Raw genomic sequence first — 18,637 nt, 5'->3', positions numbered from 1 at the left:
GTCTATTAATTATGGGCGTTCTATCTTTTCCTGTGGAGGTCAGCATAACTCGAAAGTGCTGAGTTCTTGTGAGAAATTTGACTTGGATACTTTTGCTTCCCGGCCAATTCTGACTACTTTGAGGAAAGGAAGAAGATCTGGAGCTTCTGTCGTTTCTGGATCAAAGGAATAGTTATGAATCAGTTTAAGATCCCTGGCACTAATCCATAAGTGCCTCATACTGAGGGGGCTACACTCCCGGATAAGGGTTAGAATTAGGCCCCAAAGGCAACATTGAAAGGTTTGGATTAGGGCTAGGGTTAGCCCCTGTCACCTTATCCTAACCCTAACCCTAACTTTTCTTTTTCACTCTTTTTCATTCATTTTCCACCTGAAACCTGTATGTTTCTGTGTCTCAGCGACAGTACAATAAATTGCGTTTCAGAAAACATGTGTCAAGTGCAACCCCCTTGCTCATCTGACATGTTCTTTATTACTTGTAACAAGCAGGAAAGCAAGCTTGGTACAGCACAGTGGCTGATCTCCAGCTCAATCATAAAAGATTCATCAATTTTCTGACAGTGGTTTATTTTCGGTGGCCAAGTTCAGATGGGCTACACAAGGAACGATTTAAGAAGAAAGGATCTCTGTTCATCTTTGTTCGGGCTATCCTTAAATCTTTCATAGATTAGTCGAATCAATCGCCTTATCCGACCTGGAGTCCGGCTCAACCTTTTCCTTTGAAAAGCCCCTTCCAATTATCCTGACAGAATCCGCTGCTTTCTTCCAAAATGAACAGATTTATATTGCTGGCGGTTTTAATCATTCCAGGTTTATCCATCTCAAAAACAACAAACAAGATTGTTTTAAAATTTAGATACTCCGATTTTGGCAGGGAAGAAGTTTTCATTTATGGGTAAGCGATTGAATTAAAAATTCATTGACTTGTCCATAACTTGTTTTCTCAGAACTGAGGGGCATCATCAAGTCGTTGGAGCCCTTCCTAATGGCAGGCGAATGCACTCAGGAACAGTTCAAGGAATTTGATGAAAGATTGATTTTGGACAAAATCTGACAATACTGTCTAAGATTTGAGCTGAAAACAGTAGCAACCTTGAACAAAAAAACGCTGATTCTTGGCGACTATGACGCGCGGCCAGAGTCAAAGGGTAATTATCTATTGCCAATTCTGACAGTGTCATTCCTTGTCATTAATTTTAAGCCCTCCTGTTCGAAAATGGCGAAACATCAGAATACCGTCTAACTGGGTACGATCCTAATGCTCTTATGGCGGCGACAACTGTATGTTTTCCCGTACCGATCTTTTGAAGATAAGACTGTTACTGTATTGAATAAATCTGGAATACAGGCTGATAGACAATACAGTAATGTCCTCTATAGACCTCGCTTCACCCTTATTACTGTAATTGAATGAGGCTGGTAGCGAGGAAGGATGATACAGTTGCGAACTGATAATCCTGTCAATATGGAATATTGTTAAATGTTAAAAATTGCGCGCGTAAGCAAATTAAACAAATATTGAAAAATGAATTGTTAAAAAGAAAACTCGACGGGGCGAAGACACACACGTAAGTGGATTGCGGTACTTCTCGAAAAGACATCGAAAGTGCTGCATAATTCGAACTACAGTAGGACACGAGTGTTCTAAAAGTGGTTAGTGGTACTGTTTTTTGAGAATGACCACGTGTTTAATTTTCGATTATTCAAAAGGATAATTTTAAGTCGAAAAAAGGAGCTTGCGAAATGCCGTACTACCGCTAAGATAGGGGGCCTATCCCTAATTTTGATGGCTATTTTCAAAGACTTCTAGAATAAATACCGTATCTTAGATACGATATGTTTATTTCTTGCTGGATTTAAGTCAATTTTTATCATCGAAGGTCCTATTTGGTATTTTCTGAATGAATTCCTGGCCTTGAAAGCATGGAAAGCATTTTCAGAAGGAAAATTGGCAATTATTGTGCCTCTGAGCACAAAACATTGGTTATTAATCCCTGCTCGAGCGTGTGCGCGCCACTTCAGAGCGCTATAAAAACCGATTGGAATATACGTTTCGCCATACACTTTGCAAGCACGCAAAAGATTGTACAAAAATAGAGTTTTTAATTTAAAAAAACAGATATTTAAAGATGATGTCTCCGGTTGTTCTCTTCACGATTATCTCAATGGCTTTCGGGTAATTGAAAATAGTTCACTACAAAATATTTTTTTTTTTTGAAAAAAAATTGTTTTTATCGGGATTCGAACTCTCAATCAAGGGAGCCGAAAATTTTTTTTCAAAAAATTTTTTTTTTCTTCGAAAAATCATCAAAATTTTAGTCGATACGCCAGCTCCCTGGAACACCAAATCATGAAGCGAAATATGGGCTCAGTTGGATACGCCGCCATGCCGCAAGATTCATTTGTCGAATATAAACGAAGTGGTTTCACCAACATGGCTGATCTCAGCTTAGGAAATCTCTTCCCTCAACAAGAATAATCACCGCCTGTGCAATATTTTTTCCACCCCACTTTCCCAATTCTAAGATAACAACACCACACTCTCGGCAAAACAAGTTTTTTTTTAATGTAATAAACTTTATACTCAAGAACTGACTTGCTTTATTCTGCATTTTATACAGTCTTTCTGCTTCAATACAAATACGAATGAGTTCTATCGAATCGCGTTGACACTTTGGACACATAGATAATTAGTTCAATCTTGGCAGCGCAGCTGAACTTACAGTAATTTATGGCATAGCTACTATTTACTGTTTGATCTGGTTCTTATTAAATTGACGCTTTTTTCTTGCGGTCTTTTTGAGTTTTTCAATTTTACAAAGAGATTTTTTTATACTGTTAATCTTCATTAAAAAAGGAGACAGTAGATATGATACTGTAAAAGAGATTTCTTCAAAAAACAAACTTTACTTTGAAGGCAAGACTTCGTTTCTCCTGACAGTTTGTTTTGGGACTTCAGTAAGTGTCAGATCTATCAAAACTTTCTGAAAATATTTACCCTGCTGATAGGGTGATCAAACGGTGCACGCGTTACTTCCTGTTTTCTACTTGAGTTTTGAGCTGATTTCAAACTAAAGCTGTATCAACTTTTTTCCCTTCAAATTTGAATAGAGATTTTTATGAAGCCAAAAACCATTATTTGGGTTCCTGCTTTTTGGACGTTATTTTTTTATTGATATTCACTATGATTCTATTTAATAATCACTTCAATTTGAGGTTCTGCTAGTCACATTAGTGCATGATGGAAAAATTAATATTTTAAAATAATTTTTCAATTTTTTCGCATTTTTGTTTGGGTAAAACTCTCATGAAAAACTGTTGTTTATCAGTAAACAAGAAGCTCCTATTGATCCGTCTACTTTTGTATTTGCCGCTTGTTACTGATTCCCTTCCCTGACTCTGACAGACGTGAAGTATGCCAGTTGCCAGACTGCCACTTTATGTTTTCAACTTGAAATTCGAAATGGAATTTTAGAGAAAATCGAGCGCAGGAAATCGACCGCTTTTGTAGCGTCAATCTGAGCCGACTGATTCTCTCGATCTGGACTGATTTTCAAATTTGCTCAAGTGTTGATAATTTGGACTTGAAGACTATGTTCAAGACGTTTTCGTTCGTCGAATTCGCCCAAGAGATCGAAGGAAGGTAGAGCTCATTTCAATTCATTTTTTGACCGAAAAGGAAGGAAATCAGCTCGATTGAAAGGCACCAAAATGAACCAGAGTCATTCATCGCATCTTCAAAAGGTGTGTGTGTGTGTGTCAAACTTTACTGTAAACAATTGTGGTACAGTTTTTCCTATTGTCGACATTTTTTTCAAGGCATTGGGGAGTTTGGAGCCAGTCAGAGTTCCTTTTGATCCAAGAGCATCGCTTTTCAACGCGAAGAATCGAAAGGAAAGAGCTACGGACAATTCTAGAGCTCGCAATTTGAGAGAAAAATTCTCTGAGTAGCTTTTTCAAAGGAAAGAAAAACCATGACAGTGCAAGAAAGCGCAAAAAGAAGCCCATATCGTTTGTCAAAAACACCGGAATTCGCAGTTCGAAATTCGTTTCAAAAGGAAACAAGTCGAGCTAGGACGACAAATGCTCCCGGACCGCGTCAACTTGTCAAACACCCGAGGCTCCTCACCACCCTCCGTAAGTCCTAAATCTCCTTTCCTCTCGTTCAGAGACTGTTTTAGCTCGATCGCGGTCTGTGAATGAAAGCCATTTTGAGGAATATGAAGAGAGCCTGAAAAGGGGGCAGATTTCGATTGAAGATCGGATCATGGAACTTCTTATTGCTTCGAAACGACAACTCAAGCCGAATTCAAGGAGGCGGAAAAGAAATCCTCTGGCGCTAGAAAATTCGAAAATTTTTGATCAAGAAATAGTGGAGAAGACTGTCAATCATAAAGCAACTGAAGTTTGCGAAGGTAGATTAAAACAAACGAAGTAGAAACGCGGCTACGGCAGTTGTTTTTCGAAAACCATAAATTCGCTTATTTTTGAATTTTTATAGATTTTCAAGTGACGTGAAAAGAGATCCACTTATTTTATTGTAAGAATGTCTTTGTGGACACTGATCATCACTTATAAACATTTAATTCCAAGATATTAATAATGAATAATTCGCAAGAATGAAACAATTGTAAGATCAACTCTTACTTATTTTTCCTTCAAGAGCCGCTTCCGATCCCAGTTCAAACCATCAAAGGCCCCCGAACCCCCGCCGAAAAGAACAAACAACCCCTCCTCACCCCTGGATCCGTCTACAGATCTAGAATTGGTGACAAACTTATTCTCAAAATAAAACTTCCGACGACTGTGTAAAAAGGACATGTGTTGTTACTTTATTCAAACATTCATCATAAAAACAGTCAATCAATCAGTTACAAGATACAGGCATTCAGTTATTAGATACAGTAAAAAAGGAACAGTTAGTGAGGTGATACGGAGAGGACTTCAGCGAGCACGGGTTTTGATAGGATTTGTTTATCCGCGAGAGAGATGAGTTTGTCGTCGTCGAGGTTGATTTTCAAAGTCTAGAATTGACTCTACTGAATAAAACTACTGTCACTTACTAATGCCGCGATCTCGAACAAACTCCTCGGACTTGCCTTGATCGCCATCGTCTCAAAATCCTTGAAAATGTACTCTTTGTCTCCAAACGGCGCGTAGAGAACTGCATGTGAAGGATGAACCTTCCCAGGGAGGCAGAATTCATCAGGAAGATTTGTAATGGAAAGACGTCTGCCGCGCCATGTTCTGCCAAAAGTTGAGCGAGTTCTGCCAATGAGGTATTTGTCGTCTTCGTCGGAACCGCCAACGACGGGGAATCGAGGGGTTATTGAAGACTCCCAGTAGATGGATTCTAGAAGAAAAAATAATAGAAGACCATAAATGCATTTTACAATGGTTGTGTTTATCTAAATATACTTATCTAATAATTTAATCATTTCTTCATTATTAAGCTCGACAAAAAAAGAAAGTACCGATTTTATCTGAAACCAAAACTTCATCTTGAGTCCCCGTCCTTGCTCTTGTCCCGTAGGCAGCTAGAACCCAAGGTTCTTCTTTGCAGACATATCCCGGGACAAATCGGTACCGATTTTGCCGAACTAAGCATCTGCCAGCGTAGAGTACTCGATTCTGCGAATCGCGCCCGACGGGAATCGCGTTATCTGGAATTTTCCGATCGCTAAACAGAATTTCTCAAAAGCTCAAATTTAAGTCAAGAACTTACATTATGCGCTCCCATCTTGCAGCGTTTTCTTCGGCTCTAGAATGCGAATATGCAACGCACATTGAATTTTTTCAATTTCTCGCCTTTTTTAATTATTTTTTCTCTTTTTAAATTAAAATCTATATATTTCAAAGTGCCTCCAAAACTTGAAAATAATGATGAAAAACTAAGACCACGCCCTGCTTTCGTCATAGTTATGTAATCATAGAACTTAATTGTGAGCATTCAGCTGATTGTTTTATTACTGATGATCTGATTTGCGTCAATCTAAGGAAGCAGACCGAAAATAACTTCACATGGATAAAAATGAACTTGGAGCAGTGGTTTTTGCAATCAGGAAATTTCTTCGGCGTCTTGAATGAATCGAGTTTCTTCGATTTGATTTGAATATCGATACTGGAAAATATAGTGAATTGAGGTGTAGGCTATGGTTTTTAAAATACTTACCGAACTGGTCCTAGTTGTCGCAGGCGAAGCTGGAACTAAGGGAGCAAACTCATTCTTCTTATAAACCGGGGAAAATCCGAGTGTCACTGCCCAGAAATTCACGATCATCGAGCATTTGCACTGGAAAATAATCGCCGTCGCCACAAACAACCCACAGAAAACGCTGAATAAAAAGCCAAACAGTCCAATAAGGATATCTCCAGTACTGATATTCCAAGTATATTGCATGAAAATTGGATCAAATGGACTCGATATTGTTGCTTTTTTTTCTATCGCTTCTCGAAATAGTAAAGAATTTTTACATTTGTTTAACACATTTCGCGTGTTTGAACAAGCTGGATACAGTCTTTCCGTTTCGCCGAATTACGCTTGCGTTGACAAAAGCCAAAAAAAGTGGCATATGCTAACTATAGGTTAAATAAGCAATTTGGCCATTGCGACATTTTCGGGTTTTTATTCGGCTCGAAAATCTGCGCAGGAATCCTGAGTCAGGGTTTGAGAGACCAGCGATTTTTCGTTCCAGCATTTTTAGACCCTGACTCAGGTTCTCTGCACAGGTTGCCGAAACCAGTCCTTGAAATCAAGGAAGAAAGACCATTAAACACTCCTGTTCCCTTTTCAACCCCTTGTTAATATTTACAGAACCACAGTCAGGCAAAGAAGAAGACCTGCGTGCCCAAGTCAAATTAACCGCTGACCTTATTTGTCCACCTCTTTTGACCGAAGAACTCATTAACGGCTTTACAGACTCGCTGCTTCGATGATTTTTTTTCATTCTTTAGAAGTCAAAAAGCGCGCTGCTTCCCTCCATTGGTCCTATTTTTTCAATTTCAGTTTTCCAAAGAGAGAAACTTTAACGCGAGAAACGTATTTACACAGTTTCTGCGTTTTTGTGTGTTAATAAATAGCTAACATTGCGTGCGGATGAGGACACGCCTCTCACAGAGATAGAAAAAAACACTTCTACTTCGTAAGTACAGTGATTTATTTTTTACGATTTTATGTACAAACAGTAATTAGGGAGAGGGTGACTTATTTTGACAATTTTTTCTAGAGATATCGGGTTAAATTTTGACCCGAAAAGAGATTTTATTAGATCCATTTTTTTCATCAATATTTTATGATAAAATTAAGGCCCTTTTTTCGCCCTGAGGGCCTTCATAAGATCAATTTAATAAATCCCAATCATCTCTAGTTTCCCTTAGCTTTTGAATTTTTCAATAAAAGAGAGGGTATTTCTAGAGCTATTATGGATAAAACCCCCCTCACCCTCGAAAAGCAAAATAGAATTCTTCAAAAAATGGGTTTTAAATCTTGTAAAAAGGGTCAAAAATCAACCTTTCCCCAACGAGCACAGCATGCAACGCCCTTTGACCCCGAAAAGGTGATAAAAAGTTAAAGCTCTTAAATTGTTATTTATTTCTAGAGAGGGTCTTCCAAGTTCAAACTTGTATTTTCATTTCAGAATAAATGAGCAAAAGAGTGATTCAGAGAGCCATGGCCGCAAGTACAGATGCTGAATGGGCTGCTAAACTGGCCAGGATCAACAAATCCAAGGATGTCTTCAAGTCCGGTGTTACTCGGAGCTGGGAATGGAGGGAGACGCAACTGAAGCAGTTTTTAAAGTTTTTGGGTAAGCAATAAAACTGGGTGACCTTTAGAGCAAATATTTTCTTGGTCAAAGATCACGATTCATTTCATAACTTCGACTATCATATGATCGGGAATTTTCAGACAATGAAAAACAAGCAATTTTTGACGCGATCAAAGCCGATCTTGGTCGACCGCATTTGGAGCTGACTATCGAATGGATGAACATGAAAAATGCAGTCAACTTCATGCTCAAAAACGGCAAAAGCATGATGAAGGACGAGAAGGTTTCTGGAGGCATGATGAACATGACGAACAGTTTGTACAGACATCCAGAACCGCTGGGAACTGTATTGATCATGGGAGCATGGAACTATCCTTTTGACTTGTGCTTGAATCCTCTTGTCGGCGCTATCGGTAAGGTTTTGGGGGAAAACTGGTTGAAGACCATTATAGGCGCTGGTTGTACGGCGATAGTAAAGCCATCAGAAGTAGCGAAGTCTTCATCGAAAATGATCTATGATGTTCTCCCGAAATACCTCGACCCTGATGCATTCCCTGTCTTTGTTGAAGGCCCAGAGGGTGCGACCAAAATGCTGAAAGAGAGATACGACTTGATTTTCTTCACAGGAGGAACCAAAATTGGAAAGATTGTTTACAAAGCCGCTGCTGAGCATCTGACTGTATGTTTGTCCCCTACTTTCCGTATCTATTCATTTTAGCCTTGCGTCCTGGAACTTGGCGGACAGAACCCATGCTGGGTCGATGACGGTTACGACCTGAACCTCGCTGCGAAGAGAATTCTTTTTGGCAAGGTCATCAATTCTGGTCAAATTTGCATTGCTCCCAACTATTTGCTCTGCACCAAATCTACCAGGTGAGTTGGTTTTCTTCTAGAACTTTCTCAAGAATGCTCTAGGGATCGATTGGTGCCGGAACTGAAGAAAATCTTTTCGGAGTTTTATCCCGAAGGACCGAAGATTTCGGACTGCTACAGCGGAAAGATGGTGACGGAGAGGCATTACAAGCGTCTTGTTGGCCTCCTCGGTAATTTCAATCCAATTTGCTATTTTTGACTATTGTTTTAGGAAAGACGAAGGGAAAAGTCGTCCACGGAGGAAATTTTGACGAGAAGACATGCTTCATCGAGCCGACTGTTGTCACCGATGTCACAATGGACGACATTTTGATGGAAGAAGAGCTCTTTGGCCCCATCCTACCAATCGTCACTGTTGATAACTTTGACGATGCCCTCTCTAAAGTCCATTCCCTTGAAAAACCTCTTGCTGCTTATTGCTTCGGTAAAGTTTTATTATAAAGGAGGGGTTTGATTCTTGCGTAGCTCACGATAAGAAGATCATCAATCGCTGGGTTAGCGAAGTTAGCTCCGGTGGCATGTGCATCAACGACACCATCATGCATATTTCTCCGGAAACTCTTCCATTTGGCGGCGTTGGAGAGTCTGGTATTGGCGCTTATCACGGAAAAGCCTCGTTCCATACTTTCTCGGTCGGTGGTTTTTGAAATTTTCTACTCTTACTTGAGCATTTTAAGCATTACAAGAGTGTTATGGATGTTGGAACACCTCAATTCCTGCTCAAGCGACGCTCAGCGCCTTATTCTAATGATCCTGCAAATTCTTCTCAGTTCGAATGGCTGCTCAAGCAATAAATATCTATCCAAGATCTTTCCCAACAGAAAATGAAGAATTCATGTTATTATTTATTTACAGAAAGTTGAGATGTTAGTACTGTACAATTTTCTTTCACATTTGTTAGTATCGGCCTTTGCCGTGAGTTATTAAGCTGTACAAAGATTTGGTTGAGAAACTTTCTAGCTCATGATATCCATCATATTTGCTGGATCATTGACGCCAAAAAGACTTTCAGAATAGTATGCGCTTATTTCGTTTCCGAGTAGAGTTGGGATGAGAGCGTCTTGAACTTTCATGCAGTAGTCAAGGCCATGGAAGAACTCCTGCTCTGCGGGGACGTGACGGTTACTAGAAATACTTGTAGAAGAAGTAAAAGATAAAGGCGCTTACTGGAAGACAACGAAGTTGGGGCTTGTGTCCTCGATCGTATCATAAGCGAAAGGTGTGATAAACTGTCCGATGATACCAGTAGCTGCATGAGAGATACCGTCAGTGTTGACAGTTCGGAAACCCATGGAATGATTGTCATCGATAAAGACACCTTTGTCGGCCTTTTTGTGGTTTCGGTCCTTGAAGGTGACAACGAACTCGGCGACGTTTTGGATCTTGATCGTGACTCCTGCTCGATGACCAGGGTTGTCAGAGAGCTCAATATCTCCATGATTTCGGCTAAATACGAAATTACTTCTTTTAACTAAGAAATTGCTCTTACATGGAAGTATCTGCGTAAGGATAAGTACCAACAGTTTCCCCGTTATTCTGAATCACGACTCCATCTTCGTCGCATTTGATCGTATGAGTCACCCCACCGTTTGAGTACACCAAGCCTACAGCAATAAAGCGAGTGATAGCCCCTGTGGATTTGATTTCCGCATTGACCTCGAAGTTCGTGACCGGATCTGACAGAAGATCGACGAATCGCCCGTTATCACCATGGAAATTGAAGCAAATCGGCGTTCCGAATTTAGTACTGACTCGGACGTGAGGATCGCCAGAAGTCTCACCTTTTCATGAGTTTTAAAAACCTGTTCAAATTGATGATAATTTTTTTGGAAATTTCTAAACTCGTTCCTTCGCCATTATCGCCAGTGTTGTTGCTTGGTGGTGGTTGCGGAGGATTGGTCACTCCTGGAGGAAGGGTTGATGTGAAAGAATCTGAACTATTGAAGTCGTTTATTCCAATATCAGGACCAGGCGTAGTTGTTCCGCTGCCGGTGTTGTTGAAAAATTGAGCGTCAATAGTCTGGTTGTTATTCAAAGTGTTGGTGTTGTTTTTATTGAGCTGTTCTTGGAGCTCGATGAGCCACTCAAGCACGATCTTGCCGTCGAGAACAAGTCCTGAAAATAATAAGCGGAAACTCTTCATTTGTGATTTTACCTGGAGGAATGACGCAAGTGTAACTGCCCTCAATGTTGACGCAGTCAAGTGGGAAGTTTTGCTGGCAAAGATGATTTCCAGTTTCGCACTCATTCACATCAACGCATCCTGTTCCGGCGGGATTGGCTTCGAATCCAGAAAGACACTGACAGTTGAATGCTCCGAAGGTATTAACACAGGTAGCTTGGTTGCCGCAAATGAAAGGATCTTGAGAGCATTCGTTGACATCGCCACATTGGACTAGTTTTCCGCCGACGATGATTGCATTGAAGCCTTCTTGGCATTCACAGATGAAGGAACCGTCTGTGTTCGTGCAAGTTGTTCCGATGGTTGGGCAATAACCATCAACTGAGCATTCATCGATGTCCTCGCAGTCAGTTGTGTTGACGATTCGCTGGTATCCTTCGATGCATTCGCAGGTGAATGATCCGTCGTTGTTCAAGCAATTCTCGAGATCAGAGCATCCAGCATTTGGATCGTCTAGAAATAGAAAAATTATTTTTTCAAAAGAAAATCTTAATTTTACCAGCAGATCGTCGAGTCATGCCAGCCTCGTGGAAGTCTCCACCAGCTTCGGCAGCGGCAGCATCGTCCCAGTAGGTCTGAGCGGCAAGGTATTCCGGAGCGTCACATTCATCGACGTCGACGCATTCGTCCTCTGACATCCACCATCCAAGTGGGCACCAGCACTCGTGGCCTCCATCTAGAAAACTGTAAGAACCATATTTCGAGACTAGATTTTTACCGGTGTTGACACAAGAGGCGGTATTCGGGCAAGGACAATTGAAGAAATCTCGAGGATCAGAATCACATGGAATGCACTCATTCGTATCGACACATGTATCATCTCCTGTTGTTGACTTTGAGTAACCATCTTCGCATGGGCACGAAAATCCTCCGGGCTCGTTTGAGCAAACTTCGTGGTCGCCGCAATCATGAGCGTTTTCAGTGCATTCGTCGATGTCTTCACAGTCGACACCGTTTGAGGCAAAATCGTAGCCAGGGAGGCAGGTACAGACGAATCCGGGTTCTTCATTTGTGCACCAGGTGTTTGCTCCACAAGGGCAGCTTGGGCTTCCTTGGTAACAAGCTAAGAATAATTATTAGATAAAGCAAGCGCTTGGCGAGTTTTACCAATGCATTCATTCACATCGACACACTCGGTCTGATCGATGGAGTCTTGGTATCCAGAGGCACAGTTACACTCGAATGTTCCAGGCAAGTTCGTGCAGTCAGCGTTTGCCTGGCAACTTGAAGGATCAGCGCATTCATCATCATCGGTACATGTTCCGGCGACATCGGTGTAGCCGGTGATACACTGACACTCGTAAGAACCGTCGGTGTTCACGCACTTGTTGAAAGTAGGATCGGAAGCTGAGCAGGAGAATGGAAGAGTGCTCGGGTCCATGATACATTCGTCTTGATCCTGACACTGGTCAGCAACGTCGAGGTAGCCGGTATCGCAGATGCAGTCGTAAGAACCGTCGTTGTCCGAGCAAGCTAAAGGAGGAAATAGTTTCCAGAAAGATTCATAAATCTTACTTGAATGAGTCTTATTCACGCAAGGATTTGGCACCAGGTCGCACTCGTTGATATTCGTACAGGTAACTCCATCTCCAGTCCATCCCTCAGAGCACTTGCACTCGTTGCCAGGTTGTGTATTGATACATTCTCCGTTGACTGGATCACAGCCGCCATTGTCTGTCTGACATTCATTGATATCAAGACATGTCTTACCATCGCCTAGACAAATTTGAATATATAGCTCTAGAAAATAATTTACCGGAGAATCCAGCGAGACAAGCACAGGAGAAAGAACCGAAAGTGTTGGTGCAGTTTCCATTCTGGCTACATGGGCAACCAGCGCCGCCAGTGCTGCAATCAGCACATTCATCTATGTCAACACAGCTTGAGCCACCTTCAGAGACCTTGACTCCGTCTCCAGTGGTACCACTAGGGCATGAACATGTGAATCCTCCAGAAGAGTCCATACAAATAGCAGAGCTGTTAGTATCGCAATTGTGGCTGCCATCGAGACATTCGTTCTGGTTTCCACAAGCGGTTCCACCGACCTTTATAGAATAAATAAAACCATAATCTTGTTTAATTTCCTTTCTTTTAATATATTTTGATAATCCTTTAAGCTGAAATTGTAAAGTATTTGTTATCAGACGTGTCAGTTAACACCGGGAATTAATCTCATTTTCTAATAATTTTAAAAAGAGTAGCGCTTATAAAATGGTCAAACCTCGGACAGCAAAAAGCCATTTCCAGAGAAACCATCTTCGCAGCCGCAAGTGTACCAGGACTCAATGTTCGTACAAACACATCCAGCCACTCCACAGCAATTGTGATTACCACTGAGACATTCATCTTCGTCGAAGCAAAGCTCTCCATCGCCGAGGTATCCAGTCTTACAATTGCATTCGTAGGACCCTTCATTATCGGTACAAGTAGCATTTGCGCTGCAAGGATTTGTTGACGGATCGACGCATTCATCTACGTTTGTGCAAGTGACGCCATCGCCAGAGTATCCTTCGATGCATTCGCATTGGAAGCTTCCTTCTGTGTTGATACAATTCGCATTCGTGTCGCAATTGATCATCGTTGCGTTTTGGCATTCATCAATATCTCGGCAATAAACGTTGACCTTTTCAAAACCCTCGTGACAATCGCATCTGTAATCGCCCTCGGCATAAGTCAGCTCAACACAAGTGGCGTTAACCGGACAAGAGGCGATTCCAAGACTGCACTGGTCGATTTCAAAGCAAGTATTATTTCCTCGAGCAGTTCCGTTGTATCCTTCCTGGCATTCGCAAGTGTAGTTTCCTGGCAAGTTGATGCATGTTCCTCGATTGGCATCGCAATCAGGGCAGGCGTCGAAGTCAGCGCAAGAGAGAGCGTCGCACTCGTCGATATCCTCGCAATCGTAGCCATTTGCAGCTGGTTTGTAACCAGGCTCGGTACAGTTACAGAAATATGAACCGACAGTGTTCGAGCAATCGGCAAAAACACCGCAAAGATCGACAACGGAATCGCACTCGTCCATGTCGTAGCAACCATCACCGCTTGTGGCGTTGTTTGTGACATTGAGAGCATTACCAAGATATCCTTCATTACACTTGCATGCGAAGGAACCTTCGGTATTGACACATCCAGCTAGTTCATTACAGTTATGAAGTCCTTCGGTACATTCATCAGTGTCAATGCATCCAACGAAAGAAGCATTGAGTGTTCGACCGTCACCCTCAAATCCATCAACGCAGAAACACTCGAATGATCCGATATTGTTAACACAAAGAGATCTTGGATGACAATCGTTGTCTCCAGTCGCACACTCGTCAATATCGTTACAGTCGCCAGCGAATCCAGTACCATCGTATCCGGTAATACACGCGCAGTCGTACGATCCGATGCTGTTGGAGCATGTTGCGAGCCCGTCGCATTGGTGAAGATTATCAGTGCATTCATCGCAATCAGCGCATTCTGTCGCATTAAGACTAGCAGTAACATCTTTGTATCCGTCCTTGCAGAAACAGTAGTAGCTTCCCTGTGTATCAACACATTCTGCTGAGTCATCATCAGTTGGACATTGATGAGCTCCAGTGTCACACTCGTTAATGTTTGAGCAATCTGTCGAGTCAGTTCGTCCATCTCCTTCCCAGCCTGGCTGGCAAGTGCACATGTACGATCCGACGGTATTATCACAGTCGGCATTGGTGCTGCAGAAGTCGACTTGAGATCCAGCGCACTCATCGATGTCAATACAAGCGTAGTAAACAACTGTCTCATTCACAACTCCGTCGCCACCAATAGTGTAGTTGTAGTCGTCACACCAAAGTCCTTTTTGGTTATTTTCGTATTCTGCGATCTCATCAGCGTATGGAGCAAAATCAAAAGTGTCGCAGGTTTGCCCATCTGGAAGAGGGAAGAAGCCAGTGGTGCATCGGCACTGGTAGAAATACGGCTGTTCGTAGCACTCAACTGGTTCAGCTTCGAAGACAATATCAGGATGGCGAGATTGAACATCAGCCATAGACGGGCAAGTATGTTGTCCGAGGATACATTCGCGAGGGTAGTTACAGCCTGTTCCAACACCTCCAGCAATACCGTCTCCGAAGGTGTATGGGTAGTTACAAGTGCACTCGAAAGATCCCGGTGTATTCTTACAACTTGCTTGCAATCCGCATCGATTATTAGCAGCAATATCCGAGCTGTTACTGCAGTAAGGCTCTTCGAGAGTCCAAGGGAATGATTCAGTGTCCTCATGCGGATCGGTAACGCAAGTATCGACCTGTTCCTCGCACTCAGGAATATCTTCACAAATCGAGTTGGCAACTGTGACATTGTAAGTGCCGTCCGGTCGGTATCCATCTGCGCAGAGACAAGTGTAGCCGCCATAATGATTGTGGCATTCTGAGCCAGTTGTTGCATTGCAAGCATTATAACCTTGACACTCGTCGAGATCTTCACAAAGTGTTCCGTTTCCATAAACGTCTATGAACCGCCAATCATCGCACCAGCAGGAGTAAGATCCATCAGTATTGTTACAATTAGAGTCAACGTGACAGTAGGATGTGTAGTCGTCGCACTCATTGATGTCTTCGCACTGAAGATAGTTGGTGATATTGTAAACTGTACCAGCATCATCGCCCTCTTCAACATTCACAGTGAGATTGGTATGCTGAATGTATCCAGCTCCGCACTCGCAGATGTAACTTCCTTCAGTATTAGTACATGTGTCTGAACCAGTAGCAGTATGAATACAAGTAGAATTGTCGTCACATTCATTGATATCAATGCAAACTTCAATGCAAGTCTCATTAGCAAGTCCTTCCCAGACGCAGTAAGTAGTGGGTTCGTAGCCATTTGCGCAGCCACACTCATAGGAACCAATATTGTTGAAGCACAGCTGGTTCGGCTGACCACACATGTTATATTTACACTCATCGATGTCGTAGCATTTCTTGTCATATCCGCCGTTCGGATTCTTTTCGCCAGTTCTTGGAGGATATTCTCCGAAGAGGGGATTGTCGAAAGTGTTGAAATCAGCTGTGTAAAATCCTTCGGGGCAAGTGCAGTAGTATGAACCAGTTGTATCAGTACACGTGACATTGTCACCGGTAAGAATGCCAGTCAATGTCCAGCCGACACCACATTCTGATTGGCCGTTGAGACATTCGTTGTAGTTGACGCACATAGGGCCACAAAGAGTGCATGATCCATTGACAGCTTCGTCCCAGTCATCACAAAGAGTACAATTGGCAAGAGGAAGTGCTTCAAGACGTTGATGGTTCGCGTAGCTTCCGACAAAATCCCATCCTTCGTTACATCCGCAAATGTAACTACCGGCCGTGTTCACGCATTGAACGCAATCGATACCTCTGGTGCAGTTAGGATTCGCTCCTTCGCAGGTGTACATGAGTCCTTCATCCGAGCACTCGTTGTTGTCTCCACAACCTCCGCTAGCAGTGTTTCCGTAACCTTCTCGGCAACTGCAGTAAAAACTTCCTATTGTGTTTCCACAGCCATCAGCATTGTTTAAATCACAGAAGTAGGATCCGTATTTGTCAAAGTCGCACTCGTTTCTATCTGAACAAGTGAAAGCATATTGTTCTTCATGAGGAGCGAATTCGCTGAAAGGTGGAAGGTCTGAGTTCGTCTCATTCACGATGAAACCCTCTGGGCAGCTGCAAGTGTAAGGAACTTGTTGATAGGCATCAGTTCCAGCAACCGGGTCAGCTTCGAAATAGTAAGGATAAGCATCAGTGCAGATTGCATAATCGCCACAAATGTCAGCCCATGTACTGTTATCTGGCTGAGCACATTCATCGACATTTTCACAAATTTGATACTCAAAGCCGTCAACATCCGTGGCATTCAAACCAGGTCTGCATTCACAGTGATAAGTGACCAAATCTCCAGCGATCAGCTTGAGGTAGTCCATGATGTCGTTAACACAAGCAGCGTTAGGGTCACAGACAAAAGTAAGCTCAGTGCACTCGTCGATATCTTCACATTCATCGGAGACAGTTTGGTTGATGTATCGAGTTCCCGGAGCGCATTCACAGACGAAAGATCCCGGAGTGTTCGTGCAAACATTGAGTTTTTCTGCTGGACAGGCATCTCGTTCAGCATCGCACTCGTCAGCATCAACGCAAATTGTTCCGTCGCCAATGATGATAGAGCCGTTGACCATTGGAATGTAGGTTGAGTTCTCGTTGACAAGAACACCGTTATCGATTCGATCCCAAGCACCTTGTTCAGTTTCTGATCCCTCATCGTAGAATCCCATCGCACAGGAGCAATAATAACCAGGGAAGGTATTCGCGCAAACAGTATTTGGTCCACAAGAATCTGGCCGAGTACATTCATCATCGTCGATGCAGCTTACGGGGTTTCCGTCAGCATCAAGGGCCGAAGGAGCAAGCCATTGATCACAAATGCACTCGTACGAGCCAATGGTGTTTGAACAACCAGAATCGATGACGCATTCGAAAAGTGTTGGGTCGTCGCACTCGTTGATGTCCCAGCAGGTATGAGAATCGGCTGTTGAGTTATCTGGAAGAGTGGCATTTGCTTCAACTTCGATGAATCCTGGACCACAGGAACAATCATATGAGCCGATGGTATCTTCACAGATTCCAACTGGATCGCATGTTGCTTCACCAGTCTCGCACTCGTCGACGTTACAGTCTTCAACAAGAGATGGATCCTGGCAATCTGGTGGATCAGCAAATTGGTTAAAAAGAGTTCCTGGAGGACAGCTTTCCATGACAATGGTTCCAGCATCACAGTACTCGTAGGTCGTACAGTCAACTTTCCATTTAGGAGAAGAGATATTCTCCATGCCAAAAGCATTGCAGCCGACTTCTTTGAAATCGATTTCACAGAGAGCCGGGAGTTTTCGATCGCAGTTAGCTTCGTTCCAGTAAAATTCGTTGCCAAAAGTGACAGATGGATCGGCCAGAATCTTGTACATCATGCAGTGGGGCTGTGGAGAGTCATTTGGAGAAAAACCTGTGTAGGTGTAGACGGGGATATCAGGGCAGTTACTATCACATTGAGCACAATCCGGACAATCATCCCAAAAACCAGCTGAGGGCTTGTCTCGAAAATGGGTACAAAGATGGAATCCTTTGCACTGCTGTCCGAACCACATGAGCTGCTGGACACCATTGACGACTTCGATATTGGCCATCGGAGCGAACCATGATTCAGTTCCAGCCGTCGCGCCAGCAAGCACCAGATCGTTAGGTTCACCAAGAGCAGCGTCAAGAAAGTTGTTGATGTCTTGATTGTCTTGCTCAGTAAAAGGGATGGCGAGCCAGCCACCCATCGCTTGACAAGCTTCGTTAGCTCTTGCTCGGCCATATTCGTAGCCGGACAGTCGGAAGAGGATTTTACCGTTGTAGACAGTCCAAGGCATGCAGTCGGGGTAGCCAAAGTCGGCATCTTGTGTATTGCATCCGGCAGAGGTGATGCCAGAGCCGGCAAGAGCTTCTGGAATTGGAACTGGGCCGGTTCCATCATCGACCTGGACAGTTTTACTGGTAGCACTTCTACTCAAACTTCCGTCAAAATCGATAAGGGGGAATGGAGCGACATTTGAGCTGAGGTAGAGCGGTTTATAGTTGAAGCCGTCTGATTCTCTAATCGACCTGTCCGCCGAGGCCAGCGTCCCCAGCAGCAGGGTAAATTTCTCTAAATTCATCGTCCACCACTTGAGCGGTTTGGATTGAAAATGAATTCTGGATCTGAATTTCTGAAATCGCCCCAGCTTTATTCAACAATCGCCGATTCGGATGGGGTTTGCTGATTTGAGTGACATTTGAAAAAAATG

At 42.9% G+C, this 18,637-nt stretch overlaps 5 protein-coding genes and 2 long non-coding RNA genes across 8 annotated transcripts; 4 read left to right on the top strand and 3 right to left on the bottom strand.

The window, feature by feature from the left end:
* Window positions 1-656: 656 nt before the first annotated feature.
* On the top strand, window positions 657-1,006 carry LOC145705632 (uncharacterized). Its single transcript, XR_014134617.1, has 3 exons — window positions 657-810; window positions 857-895; window positions 948-1,006. It is a non-coding gene; the product is annotated as an uncharacterized LOC145705632 (long non-coding RNA).
* Window positions 1,007-2,077: 1,071 nt separating this feature from the next.
* Window positions 2,078-2,582, top strand: LOC145705630 (uncharacterized). Its single transcript, XR_014134615.1, has 2 exons — window positions 2,078-2,176; window positions 2,320-2,582. It is a non-coding gene; the product is annotated as an uncharacterized LOC145705630 (long non-coding RNA).
* An 889-nt stretch (window positions 2,583-3,471) lies between these two features.
* On the top strand, window positions 3,472-4,812 carry LOC145701410 (uncharacterized). The gene is made up of 4 exons (XM_081778629.1): window positions 3,472-3,744; window positions 3,820-4,137; window positions 4,182-4,415; window positions 4,664-4,812. The coding sequence occupies exons 2-4, from the start codon at window positions 3,975-3,977 to the stop codon at window positions 4,810-4,812; spliced, it is 546 nt and encodes a 181-aa protein (XP_081634755.1). The 5' UTR covers window positions 3,472-3,744; window positions 3,820-3,974.
* Window positions 4,813-4,828: 16 nt separating this feature from the next.
* On the bottom strand, window positions 4,829-5,840 carry LOC145705623 (pfs47 receptor-like). The gene is made up of 4 exons (XM_081783111.1): window positions 5,726-5,840; window positions 5,475-5,680; window positions 5,064-5,353; window positions 4,829-5,024 (listed from the first exon to the last, which is right to left on the bottom strand). Exons 1-4 carry the CDS (start codon window positions 5,785-5,787, stop codon window positions 4,920-4,922), a joined length of 663 nt encoding a protein of 220 aa, XP_081639237.1. The 5' UTR covers window positions 5,788-5,840; the 3' UTR covers window positions 4,829-4,919.
* A 1,153-nt stretch (window positions 5,841-6,993) lies between these two features.
* On the top strand, window positions 6,994-9,447 carry LOC145705613 (aldehyde dehydrogenase, dimeric NADP-preferring-like). Of its 2 annotated transcripts, none has more exons than XM_081783100.1 (9): window positions 6,994-7,142; window positions 7,664-7,805; window positions 7,907-8,179; window positions 8,219-8,445; window positions 8,485-8,639; window positions 8,682-8,809; window positions 8,851-9,063; window positions 9,105-9,271; window positions 9,317-9,447. In XM_081783100.1, the coding sequence occupies exons 2-9, from the start codon at window positions 7,670-7,672 to the stop codon at window positions 9,431-9,433; spliced, it is 1,416 nt and encodes a 471-aa protein (XP_081639226.1). In that variant the 5' UTR covers window positions 6,994-7,142; window positions 7,664-7,669; the 3' UTR covers window positions 9,434-9,447. The 2 variants fall into 2 exon arrangements, with proteins under 2 accessions (XP_081639226.1, XP_081639225.1); XM_081783099.1 differs by lacking the exon at window positions 6,994-7,142 and adding an exon at window positions 7,442-7,556.
* Window positions 9,448-9,459: 12 nt separating this feature from the next.
* LOC145701409 (uncharacterized) lies at window positions 9,460-10,351 on the bottom strand. The gene is made up of 4 exons (XM_081778628.1): window positions 10,321-10,351; window positions 10,129-10,243; window positions 9,807-10,085; window positions 9,460-9,764 (listed from the first exon to the last, which is right to left on the bottom strand). The coding sequence occupies exons 1-4, from the start codon at window positions 10,349-10,351 to the stop codon at window positions 9,596-9,598; spliced, it is 594 nt and encodes a 197-aa protein (XP_081634754.1). The 3' UTR covers window positions 9,460-9,595.
* LOC145705608 (uncharacterized) lies at window positions 10,296-18,564 on the bottom strand. Its single transcript, XM_081783092.1, has 8 exons — window positions 13,043-18,564; window positions 12,578-12,866; window positions 12,337-12,537; window positions 11,929-12,294; window positions 11,540-11,884; window positions 11,321-11,497; window positions 10,795-11,274; window positions 10,296-10,754 (listed from the first exon to the last, which is right to left on the bottom strand). Exons 1-8 carry the CDS (start codon window positions 18,506-18,508, stop codon window positions 10,417-10,419), a joined length of 7,662 nt encoding a protein of 2,553 aa, XP_081639218.1. The 5' UTR covers window positions 18,509-18,564; the 3' UTR covers window positions 10,296-10,416.
* Window positions 18,565-18,637: the final 73 nt, after the last annotated feature.

This window comes from Oikopleura dioica, chromosome PAR (assembly GCF_907165135.1).
Source record: "Oikopleura dioica chromosome PAR, OKI2018_I68_1.0, whole genome shotgun sequence".
NCBI lineage: Eukaryota > Metazoa > Chordata > Appendicularia > Copelata > Oikopleuridae > Oikopleura > Oikopleura dioica.
The sequence above is the reverse complement of the archived record's forward strand: the minus strand, read 5'-3'. Positions and strand labels throughout refer to the sequence as shown.

Bases quoted from the DNA above. Each gene is read 5' to 3' on its own strand.
- LOC145705613 (XM_081783099.1), top strand. From the start codon at position 7,473: ATGGGTTTTAAATCTTGTAAAAAGGGTCAAAAATCAACCTTTCCCCAA. The intron at 7,557-7,663 runs GTGATAAAAAGT...AGAGTGATTCAG, and splicing joins CGCCCTTTGACCCCGAAAAG to AGAGCCATGGCCGCAAGTAC. The intron at 9,272-9,316 runs GTCGGTGGTTTT...GAGCATTTTAAG, and splicing joins CCTCGTTCCATACTTTCTCG to CATTACAAGAGTGTTATGGA.
- LOC145701410 (XM_081778629.1), top strand. From the start codon at position 3,975: ATGACAGTGCAAGAAAGCGCAAAAAGAAGCCCATATCGTTTGTCAAAA. The intron at 4,138-4,181 runs GTAAGTCCTAAA...AGACTGTTTTAG, and splicing joins GAGGCTCCTCACCACCCTCC to CTCGATCGCGGTCTGTGAAT. The intron at 4,416-4,663 runs GTAGATTAAAAC...TTTTCCTTCAAG, and splicing joins AGCAACTGAAGTTTGCGAAG to AGCCGCTTCCGATCCCAGTT.
- LOC145701409 (XM_081778628.1), bottom strand. From the start codon at position 10,351: ATGGTGATAACGGGCGATTCGTCGATCTTCT. The intron at 10,244-10,320 runs GTCAGATCCGGT...TTATTGCTGTAG, and splicing joins GGGCGATTCGTCGATCTTCT to GCTTGGTGTACTCAAACGGT. The intron at 10,086-10,128 runs GTAAGAGCAATT...TTTCGTATTTAG, and splicing joins CCTTACGCAGATACTTCCAT to CCGAAATCATGGAGATATTG.
- LOC145705608 (XM_081783092.1), bottom strand. From the start codon at position 18,508: ATGAATTTAGAGAAATTTACCCTGCTGCTGGGGACGCTGGCCTCGGCG. The intron at 12,295-12,336 runs GTAAGATTTATG...TTCCTCCTTTAG, and splicing joins CGTGAATAAGACTCATTCAA to CTTGCTCGGACAACGACGGT. The intron at 10,755-10,794 runs GTAAAATCACAA...TATTATTTTCAG, and splicing joins CACTTGCGTCATTCCTCCAG to GACTTGTTCTCGACGGCAAG.
- LOC145705623 (XM_081783111.1), bottom strand. From the start codon at position 5,787: ATGTGCGTTGCATATTCGCATTCTAGAGCCGAAGAAAACGCTGCAAGA. The intron at 5,354-5,474 runs GTACTTTCTTTT...TTTTTCTTCTAG, and splicing joins TTTGGTTTCAGATAAAATCG to AATCCATCTACTGGGAGTCT. The intron at 5,025-5,063 runs GTAAGTGACAGT...AGTCAATTCTAG, and splicing joins TGTTCGAGATCGCGGCATTA to ACTTTGAAAATCAACCTCGA.